Raw genomic sequence first — 15786 nt, 5'->3', positions numbered from 1 at the left:
CCCGGGATGACCCCTCGTAATTACCCCGTTGTGTGTTTCCTTTTTGGGCTCTAAAAGATGTACATTCAGGCCTACAAGACCAATAATCTGCGGATGAAGATCATCAAGAATGACTTCCCCAACCACCCCCTCTACCTGGAGGGGGCCCTGACCAGGAGCACACACTACCAGCAGTACCAGCCAGTCATCACCCTGCAGAAGGGCTACACCATCCACTGGGACCAGACCGCCCCCTCTGAGCTCACCATCTGGCTCATCAACTTCAACAAGTGAGTGGGGGGCCTCATAGGAGCAAGGTGACCTGGGGACAGCTGCCCTGGCCCCGCTCAAAGCTATGGTGATAACAGGGCCTCGTTTCAAAGTCCTGGGCTTACTGCTCACAGAATCCCAGGCTAGCCCACGTCACCCCTGCATGAGGGTGCACCTAGAGGGCTTGACATCACCTAGTAGTTAAGAGACAGAAGACCCGGGCTGAGGCCCTGTTCTGCGCGTGGATGACCTCGCACAGGGTGTCCGACCCTCGGAACCTCAGTTCCTTCTTCATCTAGGAGATGAGCCTACATAGTGTTACTATGTAGTGTACTACATAGTGTTACATAGTGAGGATGGAGTGTGAGAGTGTTCGGCAGGCATTTCACCCAGCACCTGGCTTTACAAAGTGCTCAACCTATGGCAAAAATGCCTGGCATTCCCATTTTACAGAAAGAGACGAGACTCTGCGAGGTGAAGGGGTGAAGCTGAGGGCATCTGGAGAGGGCTTCACGTATTTGTTTATGTCACGTATCTTCTGTGCATGAACATCATTAACTTGGAACAGTATTCCCGTGAGACAGATATTTATCAGATGCAGAAAAGAAGACCCAGAGAGCTGAGATGGACCCCACAATCAGGCTGAACCAGGAAGGGGCTGAATCCAGATTTTACAGACCCTGGTTTTTTTACTCCAGCCCTGTTGAAGTGAAAAAGTGAAAGTGTTAGTCGCTGAGTCTTGTCCAGCTCTTTGCAACCCACTGGACTGTGGCCCACTAGGCTCCTCTGTCCATGGACTTCTCCAGGCAAGGATACTGGAGTGGGTGGCTGCTCCCCTCTCCAGGGGATCTTCTTGACCCAGGGAATGAACCCAGGTCTCCTGCATTGCAGACAGATTCTTTACCATCTAAGCCACTAGGGAAGCTCCTAGCCCTGTTGAAAGAAGGTCTTTTTATTTTTCCTAGCCAATATTCCACATGGAACACACACTGCAGACCCTGGGGACACCCCACTGACCCATTGCCATCATCCATTCCAGTCATCATCTCTCCCTCTGTCCTTGAACACCGTGTGACCCAATCATGACCAACAGCAAATGTTCTTTCAAAACTCCCCACTGAAAAGTGGACATGCCATTCGGTGGAGTATGCTTGGGTCTTTGTCCAGTGCACACCGAAGAGGCCCTGTGGCTGGGCCATCCTTACTCATCACCTGATGACTGTCCTTCTGGTTCTAGGGGCGACTGGATCCGAGTGGGACTCTGCTACCCCCGGGGCACCACCTTCTCCATCCTCTCGGACGTCCACAATCGCCTGCTGAAGCAGACGTCCAAGACGGGCATCTTCGTGAAGACCTCGCAGATGGACAAAGTGGAGCAGAGCCACCCTGGCCGCAGCCACTACTACTGGGACGAGGACTCGGGGTGAGGAGCCCTCTCAGGTTGTCCCCTAGCCTTTCCAGTAGTCCCAGACCCACCATGCAATGGGTAACCTAATACCCTTTCCCAGGCACTTCTGATCTCAGGCGGATTGTACCATCCACCGGTGACATTGTTTTTAAAGCTGTGAAGCTTTGGGAGGCAAATAAGCATGCTCTTAATATACACGTGGATTGTAGGGAATCTACCTATTTTAGGAGAAACAATGTGAAAGCAGTGAATCTTAGAACTGAGAAAATGTGGCACATGACCTCAACTCCTTACACCGCAGTCAGAGCAGATGATATCATCCTTGATTCAGAAATAAGCAGAGGAGGCACAGGGTGAAGGGTAACGAACAACTTGTTCAGAGAACCTAGCACGAACTCGGCATGGCTGGTCTTGAGCGCATACCTCTCTGTACCTCCACGTCCTCCCCTTTTTGCTGAACTGCACTAGGTCCTATTCAGTAGGGACATCATGGGGACAGAGTCCCTGTTCCTGGAGACAGGGAGCTAGGAGGTCACCTTCCCTAGAGATAGAGAGTTTTACTCTGACATCTTAAGGATGCTGACATGTCTGCAGAGCCATGAGCCTGTTGTTAGCCAACTCTCCGAGACTAAGGGTAAAATATTGTTTCATATTCATTTTTTTCCATTCTTTTTAAAAAATATTTTTATTTATTTATTTGACTGCTCTGGGTCTTAGTTGTGGCTCATGGCATCTTTAGTTGAGGCATGCGAACTCTCAGTTGCAGCATATGGGATCTAGTTCTCTGCCCAGAAGGGATGGAACCCAGGCCCCCTGCACTGGGAACCAAGAGTCTTAGTCACTGGACCATCAGGGAAACTGCTGTACTTTTTTTTCCATCCTTGAATTGAAATCAACATTTAGGAAATAGAGGATGCTTAGAAATATCTATAAAGATAGGGCTTTATCAATTTGATTAAAGGGAAATTCAGATTTGAAAGTCAGAAGTGTAAGTAAAAATGCTGGGGTCTGGAGAGGCAGCACAGAGCACCCCTTCCCCACATCAGTTCTAAAGCAGTGGTGGGGCAGACAGGACAGCAGGTGAAGAGGAACCTGTCTCACTGATGACAGAGCTGCTGGTGAGCAGAGCTTCCCAGTACTGGGTGCCTCTACCCAGCCCTAGGCTACTTATTTCATGAGGGTGGCCATGCAATGACGCTGAAACCAGCGTTGTGATTCATAAGTAGCCCTGAATGAGCCGCCATGCAATGCTGGAGCCGTTTTTCTATAAGCTTTGCAAAGGAAACTAATTTTTTTTGCTCATTCTTACTTGAAAACTCTTCATTTGACCATATGATTTTTGAAAAACAAAATAGCACACCAAGATAAAAGATGAAACAAGAGTTCAAATAACTCAGCTATGAAGTTCCTAGTCCAGTGGAGGAGAAAAGCTTGCCTGGGGAACCCTGGCAATGACAGTAGACTCACCTGACGTCCCACAGGAAAGCCTGTTTTTTGAGAAGTCAGCATACTGTCTTTGATATTCCGATGCCTATGCCAAAATATTAAAGGAAAGCATCCCATGTTCATATGACTGTAGTATTTGTGAATAAAACTCATTCCTTTTTGATACCCGTGGAGATTATAGCATGGTCTTTAGGGTTTAGGACCTGGGTAATGTTCATGCCTGCAGTAATATTCATGAAGATAATGAATGCCATAGGAAATAACTTCCAAGTGACGTGTAAATAGTAAGGAACAGCTTCCCTGACGGCTGAGCGGTTAAGAATCCGCCTACCAATGCAAGAGACTTGGGTTCAATCCCTGAGTCAGGAATATCCCCTGAAGAAGGAAATGGCAACCCACTCCAGTATTCTTGCCTCGGAAATCCCATGGACAGAGGAGACTGGCGGGCTACAGTCCATGGGGTCACAAAGAGTTAGTCACGACTTAGCGACTAAACAACAACGGGGTACATGGGGGGCAGACCAGAGCCTCCCCCCATCCCACCCCATTGGCTGACCTATATCCCCACACCCAGCAGTCAAATGAGCCACTCCACTTTCCCCGGGAAGACGTCAGTGAGGGGACAGGATGGGCCCAGGAGTGTTTAGAAAACTCCCTCCGTATGAAAACTAGAGAAGGAATTAAATATCCCTCATACAACAGCAGAAACTATTATGACTGAAAAAATGTAAATAAGGTGAAGTCTTCATCGCACCATCTATGCGTAATATCTTCTTTTAGGATCATGAGAATTGCTTTGTTCCAGAGGTGTGAATTTTTCAAATGTAAACTGCCACTAAACAAATTGAACCTTTTTTGATCAAAAAAATTTTTAATTTATGGTTTTCCCCTTAGAGCAGATTCTGCTGCTTAATTTAACCTTTTTATTGGTTGCTTAGCTCATCATTATACCTATTGATTATCACACTGGGCTTTAATTCAGTGACAGCCTCAGGGACGAGCTGGGTTGTAGGATGCTTGTTTCCTGTGTAGAAAGCCAAACTCTTAGGCTTTTTTAATTCTTAGGGCTGTTTTCCATGATCTTTCTGCCTGACAAATGTGTTACTCTTTCTTACGTTCTGAGCACCTGCCTTCAATGGCTACCTTCTATTCTACTATGGCCTAGGACACCTGATAAGATTGTCTGAGGGTTAAAGGAGATATGTCCATTGATGGCATGTGCCTAGCATAGCAGAGAGTAGATGCTTGGAAAATGAAAATTGTCAGTATTAGCTTTATCTTCAGCGCATTTTTTTTTCATTTCTCCAACCACGTACAACCTTGTGGAGGTGGGGGGGGTCCTCCTCCATTCTGTGGGGCCCACTGGGTCTAGTACTGTGGCCAGCACAGAGTGCGGAGGCATGAGGGAGGAAGAAAGCGGGTGGGGGGAGGAGGAAAATGCAGATACCAAAGGGAACCGCCTGCTCTGCTCCCGTGTGCAGGCTGCTTTTCCTGAAGCTGAAAGCTCAGAACGAGAGAGAGAAGTTTGCCTTCTGTTCTGTGAAGGGCTGCGAGAGGATAAAGATTAAAGCTCTGATCCCAAAGAACGCAGGCATCAGCGACTGCGCGGCCACGGCCTACCCCAAGTTCACGGAGAAGGCCATCGTGGACGTGCCCATGCCCAAGAAGCTCTTCGGTTCTCTGCTGGTGAGTGGCCGACAGCCAGCCGAGCCCCAAGGCCCTCAGGCTCCTCTCCGGACCTCTGCTCCCCTCTTTAAACCCTTTCCCATGGCTGAGGGGTTACAGAGAAGTGAGGAGGCCGACCAGCCCTCGAGCTGGACACTGGACCCCCCGAACCTGACACCCGCCCTGGGTTTTTGTTTTTTCTCCAGAAGACAAAGGACCACTTCCTGGAGGTGAAGATGGAGAGTGCCAAGCAGCGCTTCTTCCACCTGCTGAACGACCTGGCGTACATCCAAGTAAGCCACCATCCCCGTGCCCAGGGCGTCTCTGCTCACCGAGACCTCGTGTCAGTGCCTAGGGCTATGGTTGCCAGTGACTGCCAGCCAGGTGGCTGAAGACAACAGAACCTTCCCTGCACAGTTCACAAGCTGGATGCCCAACACCACGGGGCTGCCAGGGTTGTCTCCTCCTGCAGGTGCTGAGGGCGAGTCCTTCCCAGGCCTCCTCCAGCTTCTGCAGCCACCAGCAGTCTGGATGTCCCCCTTCCCAGCTAACAGCTGCGTTCTCCCAGCCTCTGCCGCTGTCCTCTTGTGGTCTTCTCCCCCACGTGACTGAGTTTCAGACTGCCCTCTTCCTTGTCCTTATAAGGACATCTGACTTTGGATTTAGGGCCCATCCGAAACCTAGGATGACCTCATCTTGAGATTGTTAACTTAATTACATCTGCAAAGGCCCTTGCTCCAAATACGGTCACTCCCAAAGGTTGCAGTAAACATGTCTTTTGAGGGGGAGGCCATCCCCAGGTGGCTCAGTGGTAAAGAACCTGCCTCCCAATGCAGGAGACACAGGTTCGATCCCTGGGTTGGGAAGATCCCCTGGAGGAGGAAATGACAACCCACTCCAGTATACCCACTCTTGCCTGGGAAATCCCATGGACAGAGGAGCCTGGTGGGCTACAGTCCATGTGGTCATGAAGAGTCAGACATGACTGAGCGACTGAGCATGCACACACACACACACACACACACACATCCTTCAGCCACTACGCAGGGCTGCAGGAACTGACTGAAGTGGGTTTTATGCTTTGAACAGCTGCACTGGCACCCTCTGCCTTCAGAGCCTACAGGGGACCCACGTGGGCAGGAGAGCCTCAGGGCTCGATGCCTCCGGGACCCCCTCCCCGCCTCCACGTCACACTCTGTGTTGCCTGTCATCTGCAGGTGGACGGGAAGAAGTACCCCAGCCTGGAAGACGGCATCCAGGTGGTGGTGATTGACGGGAGGCACGGGCAGGTACTGAACCACACCGGCTTCAGGAACGCCATCCTGCAGGGCATCCCCTGGCAGCTCTTCAATTACGTGGCGACCATCCCTGACAAGTGAGTCTGGCCGAGGCCCCCTCCCTGTCCCTGGGGCCTGCATCACAGTCCAGGCTGACGAAGCTTAGGGAGCCTCCACGCACTGTCCACAGCTTCCCGGGTGGCTCATTGGTAAAGAATCTGCCTGGCAATGCAGGAGACACGAATTCAGTTCCTGGGTCAGGAAGATCCCCCGGAGAAGAAAATGGCAATCCAGTCCAGTATTCTTGCCTGGAGAATTCCATGGACAGAGGAGCCTGGCGGGCTACAGTCCATGGGGTTGCAAACAGTCAGACAAAACTGAGCGACTAAACAATAACCACAGCGGTCTGCCCATCCATGATGGGAGCTAGCCAGGAAGCCTCCCTACCTGGTGCCTCTGAGATGGGAGCCCGGGGCCGCTGTGAATGTAGGTCGGGCCGAGTCTACCAACTACACATGGGAAGCCTGCCCCGGCCCTCCGCCCCCACCCGGTACACTCTCCCAGCGTGAGCTCATCCCCGCCCGCACTCGCTGCAATCCAAATGTTGGTGGCTGCCAAGCCTCTCCAGCCCCCATCTCCCTCCTAAATGCCAGATATTTTTATCCAACGGCCACTTGGACTCCGCCACCCAAATGTCCCCCATGGAACTGAATTCTCATCATTTTTTTTTTTAATCCTCTAAACCAGCCAACCCTCTTGGCCACATTTTGGTGAAATCGTCATCTCCCATCCAGGCAACTAGCTACACCGGAGTCCAGGCATCACATTTGGTTCTGGTCTTTCTTTTGTTTTGACATCACCACACTCAGTAACCACACCTGTCAACTGCCTGCATCATGGCTGCCCTGCTTATTATCCCAGGACACCCTCTCCATCGCCTCCACTCTACCAGCCACACTGTCAGACAGTGACCCAACAGACTCCCTCGCCCAGCTTCCCCCACTTGAATCCACCCACCATACTGGCGGGGGGAGGGGGGGGCAGTGAGCTTCTTAAACACAGGTGTCTTCTGTCCCCTTTCCTAGGGGTAATTTCCCTGCCACCTTCCAAAACTAACTCACACATCACCTGTTTGGTGAGGTCTCTTCTGATCCAACCAAAAGTTTCTACCCATCCCTGCCCCCACAGAGGACCAGTGGATGTATCTGCTCCCTCATCTAGGGTCTAGATTTTTATTTTTTTAAGCCTTTTATTTTATATTAGTGAATAGCCAATTAAGTGTTGTGATAGTTTCAGATGGACAGCAAAGGGACTGAGCCACACACATACATGTATCCATTCTCCCCCAGACTCCCCTCCCATCTGGGCTGCCACATAACCCTGAGCAGAGTTCCATGTGCTGTACAGTAGGTCTCGGCTGGTTATCCATTTTAAATACAGCAGTACAGGGATCATATCCAACTCGTATTTTCATTTCTGATATAATGGAGAACTCACTCCAAAGCCACAACCTGGACTAGCAGGCAGTCTAAGTGCTCCATGTGGTACCTGTCATCCAGGAGGTGCTTGGAAAATATTTACCGATGAAAACAAAGTGCTTCCCAGATGCTATATGAGGGCCTGACTTGAACTGGACACTGTGTGAGATTCCAAAGATGGGGTGGTGCTTTACCACCTTTGGTCATGAGCTTCTTCAGCATCATGCTTTCACATGCAGATGCATACCGAAGCAGGAGATTAGCTGATTTGGGGAAAAAGAGGATCATCTAGAGATTTTTAGTTTTCGTGCCTTTTGGGACCAGAGGACTTTTCCTGGAAATGAAATAGGATGCAGAAGCCTACAATAAGAAACAGAAATGCAGGAACTTCCCTGGTGGTCCGAATGGTTAAGAATCTGCCTTGCAATGCAGGAGATGAGGGTTTGATCCCTGATCACAACTGAGGTGCTGCAGAGCAACTAAGCTCCAGTGCGTTGCAACTACTGAGCCCAAGCAAACTAAAAAAAAAAAAAGAAAGAAAGAAACCGAAATGCAGAGCTGCTCTGTTGAAAACCAGGGGTGAGAGGCGTAGGGCCTCCCCATCCAGGGCTCCTCTCAGCCCATGCTGCAGCCCCAGTGCACCTTGCTGGGGACAGCCCTTACCAAGTACCTGCTGTGAAGCACGCCCTGGGTTGGCACTGGGTACCCAGGCAAGATTTGGGTACCCCCACAACCTCAGAGAGAGCAGCAGGGCTTGAAGGAATAACGCAAGGCAGGTCCTGCCCCACTGTCCCCGCAGGTCCCAGCCAGGTGGCCCCACCTTCCCACCCCACCCACGGGGCCACCCCAGCCCCAGGGACCCAGGGAAAGGAGGACGCAACTGCTCCCATCAGAGCCTTCCAGGATGGCTTCTGGGGGCTGCCTCTGTCAGCACCCCTCCGGAGCCTCATGTTGATAGGTGTGGGGGCTCAGTGGGCATGAGAAGCTCAGGCCAGGCAGAGAGGGGCCCCTGAAGAGTACAGGCAGCTTCCGGTGTTGTCAGGAGGCCAGGACACATGAGTAGCTCTGTCCATCTCCCTCCCCACTTCCAGAGGGCATGCTCTTCATTTGAGTCCAGCCCAGCAAGGAGGCTTCACTGAGCCAAAGGGGTGTTAGCTTTATTTCTGAGTGGGAGCGATGGGGACAGTCTCCTGGGAACAGACCCCGGATCCAGAATCCAGAGTCAAGGGTGTTGACAACGCACTGCCCTCCTCCTCCCCAGCCCTCTGTGATCCAGAGGAGCCGGGGCAGCCCAGCTCCCCTCCTCTCTGCTCTTCCCACACACGAGCTCTTTACATTTTGACAGCTCTCTTTCTACTCCCTATGGGACACGTATGGGGGTAACAATGGCTTCCAGAGTCCTATACAGTTTTTCCATGTCTGGACTGCGGTCTGTGGTTACAGGATTCCTCTGAGAGGAAAACTAGAAGCCCCAGTGGGCCTCTGTCCCTGTTTCTGTTCCTGGGGGAGGTGTGCATTTCCTGCCGTCTGGCCCAGCAGGCTGTGTGGACCCCCACAATGGCCGTTCTCCAGCACTTTGGCCTGATCGCACCCGGGCCAGGGGACTAGAGATCTCAGCTCCTCAGCAGGACTCTTGCAAGTCGAGCCCTTCAGTCTGGGCAGCCCCAGGCCTGCTCCTCCTCCCACCCCAGGCACGGCTCCCCTTCGGCAGGTCGTCCTAGCTATTGGCTTGGCCAAAGAATTCATTCAGGTTTTTCCATTCTTTTTGTTCAGCCCAGCGGTTAGTAACCATGTGCCTTCATCTCCCCATCTGTAGCATGGAACAGTCACACTGTCCTGCCTGAGCGGAGATGGGGGGGCATGAACTTGAGGGGTTAACCCTCCCCTGAGCACAGGGTGACTCAACACTCTGCTTCCTCCATCACCACATTTCCATCGGGTCCTACACGATCCTTGTACCTTCAGGTTAAGAGATGCACACTGAAGTCGTTTGTGGGCCGGGCTCTGGCGTAGGGGCTGGTCCCCGATGGTGGGCTCTGTGTGCCAGCTCTGTCCTCTTTGGGGACAGCCATGGAGCAGCAGTGAGCTGAGAGCAGGCTCAGAGAGAAGATCACGGGCACCAACTGCAGCCAGACGTGTGGGAGGGTGTTCAGGATGTCGGTCATCCCATGGAAAGAGCTGGTCAGCCCAGCACACAATCCTGCTCTCCCCCGGTCCCTGGCAGGGCTCTGGGCACTGCTGACTCAAGTCCCACCAGCCACCATGCAGCATCCCTGCCCGGGAACCCCTTACCCCACTTTGTCATCCAGGCCTCTCATTTGTCCTTTCTGGTTCAGTTCCATAGTTCTCATGGCATCAAAGGGAAGATACACCTCCAGAGGCCCGTGGACCAGAGTGCTGGAAAAACTCGGGGCACACAAGGGGCTCAAACTGAAAGGTAAGGATTCTTGCATTGACCCTGAGTCTGGATGCCCGGGCCTCCTGCTGAGGCCAGAGCACTTCCCCTCAAACCTGGTGTGACCTCAGAATCTTCAACACAACCAGCAGTCCACAGTTGTGCAGGGCAAGAGGCTCCCTGGTCACCATCCCTGCCCTGCAGCAATGCCATTCTAACATGTGATCAGACACCCCATCGACTCAGCAAGTGGCCCTTTTAATCCACAAAAGTATCAGCAGAAAGGGCTTCTTCTTCCCTGGTGGCTCAGTGTAAAGAACCCGCCTGCCAATGCAGGAGACATGAGGTCCATCCCTGGGTCGGTAAGATCCCCTGGAGGAGGAACTGGCAACCCACTCCAGTATTCTTGCCTGGAAGATTCCCTGGACAGAGGAGCCTGGTGAGATACCATGGGGTCACAGAGAGTCGGACACAACTTAGCAAATGAAAAACAACAATCCACGGGGCTCAGTTTGACCCTCCTGCCTCAGGTCCTGCTGCCTGGATCGGCCAGAGTCACTACCTCTGCCCCAGCTTTCCTGCCAATGGCCAGCATTTGTACAGTCCTTTGTAGCTGGCAAAGCTCTCATTTGAGAATATATATGGCTTGTCCAACGTCACACAGCTCTTCTGCCATAAAGCCTGGCACAGGCCCCTCGGGGAGGAAGCCAACCAGGACAAAAATGTCAGCATTTCATCACTATCATCAGTGTGATGAGAGAGTCCTTGGGGAGGCTGAGAGAGGAGGCCAAGCAACCTTCCTGATAATAATGTCCACTGTATTGGGTTGGCCAAAATGTTCATTTGGGTTTTCCATACGACGTTATAGAACATCGTATTTGTTTCTGTTTTTTTTTTTAACAGAAAAATGTGAATGAACTTTTTGACCAACCCAATAGTTATCATGTAAATGCCCAGCCTTGTGCCTTGCTGAACATCCTATAAAGATCTGTTATTCACTAATAACCTGCAAGACAGGTACTGTGATTTCCATTTAAGGTAGAGCCACTCAAGAATTAGTCATTTAAGATTAGAATTTGGATCCTAATATTCTAACTCAAAGCCAGCCATCCTTAGCAGCCAGGCCATCCTGACTGCAAAACACATCAAAGCTAGCAGCCTGTCATATGGGAAGCTTATCCCAGGCCTCTCAGAGAAAATTCAGAAACAATGAAAGTCCTTCCAATGAGCCAAAAGAGAAAACAAGGAAAAGAGAAGCGTCTTCCCCAGCCCAGTACTGAAAGGCAGACAGGCCTTAAATTAGGACCCTGGGACTTCCCCAGTGGTCTAGTGGTTAAGAATCTGCCTTCCAATACCGGGGGCGCAGGTTCAATCCCTGGTCAGGGAACAAAGATCCCACATGCTAGATGACTGGGCAAAAAAAAAAAAAAAAAAAAAAAATCAATTAAATAAGACCCTGTTGCCAAAAACTGATGAACATAAAGGTGACGTTGTTCAGTCAAGGGACACATTCCCAGGGGTGATGCATGTGTACGGCCTACCAGGTGAGGCCATTCCCCAGTGTCAACGTGGATACCCACATCCCTCGGACGGGGCCGAGCTCTGAGCTATGGGACAGAGGCCCTGCCTGGGGCTTGGGATTCTAGAGCTCTGGCCAGGCCACACAATCTGCTCAGGGCCCCTGGGCAAATTTCTCTGCTGCTCAGAACTTCCTTCTAAAGCCACGGGATATTGGCGCCAGGGCAAAGATCTTGTAGTTGAATGCCATTACTTGACAGATGGAGACACAGGGCTTAAGAGAGGAGCAGACACTTGCTGTTAATTTTAGGGTCAGCTTGATGGCGACTGGTTTCTTGGGGGGATCCCCTGCATAGAACAGAGCCAGCACTCCACACAGGTGCTGGAGGCTCAGGTGAGACCCTATGTGCCCTGTACAGACCAACACCAGGCACCATTGGTAACATGGTACAAAGCTCTTTCCAGGGAGACACAGTCCAGTGCAGCTAGAGGAGAGGGTGCCTGGTGGGGGCCAGGGAACGGCAATGGGGAACCCCAGATGGCAGTGGGTACATAGCCATTCTCTCATGAAGTTTATGCTTACGCGACTTTACTGCTTTGCAGAGAAAATGGTCTTCGTTGGCTTCAAAGGCAACTTCCGGCCCACCTGGGTGACCCTGGACACTGAGGACCACCACGCCAAAATCTTCCAAGTGGTGCCCATCCCGGTGGTGAGGAAGAAGAAGCTGTGAGGACCGCCGCCACCCCGTGCGCCCCCACAGTGGACCCTGACACTGGAGTCTGGGCAGCAGCCCGGGGCAGCGAGGCCGGTTCCCACAGCCCCGGTCTGGCAGCTGCCGGGGAAGGCCGTGTGTCAGCCCTGATGGGCCAGGGGGAGGCTTCCGAGCCCCCTGGTGCTGCTGCCCACCCCTCTCAAGTGTCTACCTGCAGCCCCAGGGCCATGTGGGCTGATGCTGCAAACCTTCTCCTCCCTGCAGCCTCCCGGGGGTCTCTCTATCTGTGCCTCTGCAGTGGGGGATGTGGGGACCACAGGGAGCCCTGGGCTCTACTGGCAAAAAAGGTCGCCTTTGGCAGGAGTTCTGCTCCAGCTGGGAGGCAGCCTGGGGGTGGGAAGGCAGGGTCATTCACAGATCTCCATGCTCTCCAGCACGATGTTAGGGTGGGAGGTGCAGGAAGAATCCTTATTCCTGTAAGCAGGACCCGACCTCCACCAGGTTCAGAGCTCGGGTGTAGACAGAGCGCACCGAGATGGAACCAGCTGCCCTCGGGGAGGACGAGCCTGCCTCCGGAGGAGGTCAGCCTCTCAGGAGACTTGGCGCCCAGGCCATGAGTCGGACTAGGTGACTTTTAAAGGCCCTTTCAGTTCTGAGAGCCCAGAAGTCTGTGGCTTCTCACGTTGTGTCTGGAGTCCAGCAGTAGGCGAGAACATTCTTCTCAGCCGACACCCATGACGCTGGGTGCTCCAGGCAACCAGGATGGAGGCGTGAGAAGCAAGGCCCAGGGTGAGGGGCTTGGCTGTTTGGCACAACAGATGGTCGGTGTAAGTGCCTTCTGATGCTAGGCAGAGAAAGCTGAGAGGGCTCAAATGGGGGCCGTGCCAGTTCCCAGGAGGGAAAGAAAGGGTTTACGTGCTCAGGTGGGCCTGGAAGCTTCTTGCAGGAGAGGCCCTGGGCTCGTAGGGATGAAGGGCAGGGGGCTTATGGGTAGCTGGGATGGGGCAGCCTCTGCAGCATTCAGAAGCTGAGCCCTTCCTGCTGAAGCTGGATGACTTCAAGGTGGCCCATTGCCCTGGACTCACTGGCCCCCCGTAGCAGAGAAGCATGCATCAGAGGGAGGGCTGGTGGGCCCCTGACACCCAGAGTGTGGGCCAGCCGGCCCCACCTATGACTCCAACAGAGGCTGGAGTCAAGTTGAGAAAGGTGGGCTCCTCCATGAGGGGCCCATCTGCTCCTCACTGGGGAGCCCCTGAGAAGCGCTCACACCTCAGGGCGCCTGGGCTTTCGGAACCAGAAAGGGCCTTAGGAGACACCTAGTCCAAAGCCTTGGTTGTAGAGATGGGACGATGAGATTCCAAGAAGGGGAAGAACCACACGGCCAGAGCAGGGCCAGGATGGGAGCCCCCACTCCCCACACTCACTGCCACACCACGCTGCCTCAACTGCCGGCCGGAGGGGCCAGGCGTTCCTGAAGGATAAGCCCCCTTGAAGGGAGAAAAGATGAGACTAGAAAGAGAGTTGTTGGCCAGGACTGTTTCTGCCCCGGCCCCCTCACCGTGCACACTAGGGCGCCCTCCTGTGGGCTCTGGAGGCCCTGCAGCCTCCACTTGGCTCAAACTTACCTGCCCTCCGGAAGGGCGCCCAGCCTCCGCAATAACTGCACTGGTGCTATCTGCATCTGCAGGTCTGCAGGCACACCCAGCAGACAGTGTCAGGCTACCCCGACACATCTTTGGGGAGCTGGCTAGGTAGCTCTCCGGGGTCCATCCACCCCCGGCCCTCTTGAAGAACTGCCCACCTTGGAGAGCCAGGAGAGCTCTGGAAAAGGAAAACTCTGTCTGTGGTTTATACTCTCTCGTGAGACCCCAGGGTCGCTCTGGGTCTCATGATGACCACGTCTGTCCCCTCTCCTGCCCCAACCACAAACTCCTTCTTGTCCCCGTCTGTTCAGCTGCAGCCAGTGAGGCTCAGCCTTAAGTCCACCCCCCGCTCCCAGGGTGAGCCAGTCACCAAAGAGGTTTTTCCCACTAAAGAAGTCTTTCAGCTGCTAGGGGGTGACAGTGGGACTCTGCCTGTAAGGACACGGCAGCTTCAGAGGCCCGAGTCCCTGGAGGGACCTCTTCCAGGAAGATCAGAGGCCGTGGGGAGGAGAGTTCAGATGACCTCATGTTCTTTTCGTCTACAGTCCTGTTGAGTTTTCCTAAACTCTTAACGCAAGGGTCTCACACTGTGAACCACTTAGGGTGCGATCACTTCCGATGGGCAGGAATGTTAACTGTCTTTGGTTCAGTTTATGTAAAGAATATATCTATTTGAAAATCCTCAGAGTTGTACATTTGTCAAACAGCACAGGATCTGTGCATATAACGTTCCTTCCAAAACCATTCACCAAGAGCCCGTGTCAGGGCATGTTCTTGGTAGCACAAATTTTCTTACTGCTTAGAAAATTGTTCCTGTTGTTCTTTCTGTTTGGAAGCCTCAAGATGAGTTAGGCCTTTTTAAAAAAACAAAACACTCCTCTGAAATGCTTGTCTTTTTCCTGTTGCCGAAATAGCTGGTCCTTTTTCGGGAATTAGATGTATAGTGTGTTTTGTATGTAAACGTTTCTCGTAGGTGTCACTATGAACAAAGATATATTTTCTATTTATTTATTCTATTATGCACTTCGAGAAATTGTTGTCGGAAAAATGAAGAATCGTCTTAAATGTCTTATTTGGGTATGTTCTTTGGACCGCTTGAAAGGGGTGTACCCAGGACCTTCTGCTTGCAGCAGACATCGGCTCTGGTTTGGAAAATCTTGCTGTACTGTAGTAAAAGTAAAAAGGATGTCATCCACCTGACTGCTTGTTTATTTTCCATTAAAGTGGGTCTCACTTTAAGCCAGAGAGCTACGGAAAATAAGACAAGAAATTACCCTTTGCCGCACTGGCCGCTCACTTTAAAGAACCAGTCATGTGTCCTACCTCATTCTGTCCACAAGGGGGCGCTCAGGACAGCAGGTGGAGAAGGTCTTAGGAGAGGAAAGCTGTCATTCACGTGGCCGGCACGTCCATGTTGGACTGTGTCGTCCTTACTCCTAAGCATCAGAAAGCTGTCAAGGCTGCACCCTCCCTGGGGAAAAATCAGAGGTTAGTGCAGTCTGGACTTGAAGCAAGACTGTTTCTTCCTCATGGGTACAGTTTGGGCAGAGGCCAAACATGATGTCTGGGGAGAACATGGAGACTGAGGTGGAGAGATAGGTCCAAATCAAGCTGCCAGACAAGAGGGGTGGCAAAGCAGGTTAGAGGGGAACCCTAGGCAGAGGTGAGAGAGGCTTGGGGGTCTGGGGAGGAGAAAGTGAGGAGCTTAGAATGGGGTGAATGGGAGGGTCATACAACTGTGCTGTGCAGTAAGGCAGCCACTAGCCACATAAAGCCACCTACATTGAGATTAATTACAATGAAATACAATAGAAAACTCAGTTCCTTGGTCACACTGACCTATCTGAAGCACTCAATAGTCCATATGTCTGCATGTGTACATGCTAAGTCACTTCAGTCATGTCCAACTCTTTGCAGCCCCATGAACTGTTGTCCATCAGGCTCCTCTGTCCATGGGATCCTCCAGGCAAGAATGCTGGAGTGGGTTACCATTC

The 15786-nt window shown here is 52.3% G+C and overlaps 1 protein-coding gene across 1 annotated transcript in view; it reads left to right on the top strand.

The window, feature by feature from the left end:
* The window catches only part of LOC102393792 (cell migration inducing hyaluronidase 1), a 161795-nt gene extending 146808 nt beyond the window's left edge, over positions 1-14987 (top strand). The window contains exons 23-29 of the mRNA XM_025271754.3: positions 58-269; positions 1487-1672; positions 4585-4789; positions 4975-5061; positions 5986-6143; positions 9860-9960; positions 12040-14987. Coding sequence (XP_025127539.3) covers positions 58-269; positions 1487-1672; positions 4585-4789; positions 4975-5061; positions 5986-6143; positions 9860-9960; positions 12040-12167 — 1077 coding nt within the window. The 3' untranslated portion in view covers positions 12168-14987. The remainder of the gene's footprint in view (positions 1-57; positions 270-1486; positions 1673-4584; positions 4790-4974; positions 5062-5985; positions 6144-9859; positions 9961-12039) is intronic.
* Positions 14988-15786: the final 799 nt, after the last annotated feature.

The sequence above is a fragment of the Bubalus bubalis genome, chromosome 20, assembly GCF_019923935.1.
Source record: "Bubalus bubalis isolate 160015118507 breed Murrah chromosome 20, NDDB_SH_1, whole genome shotgun sequence".
NCBI lineage: Eukaryota > Metazoa > Chordata > Mammalia > Artiodactyla > Bovidae > Bubalus > Bubalus bubalis.
This window is presented reverse-complemented; position numbering and strand designations above follow the sequence as displayed.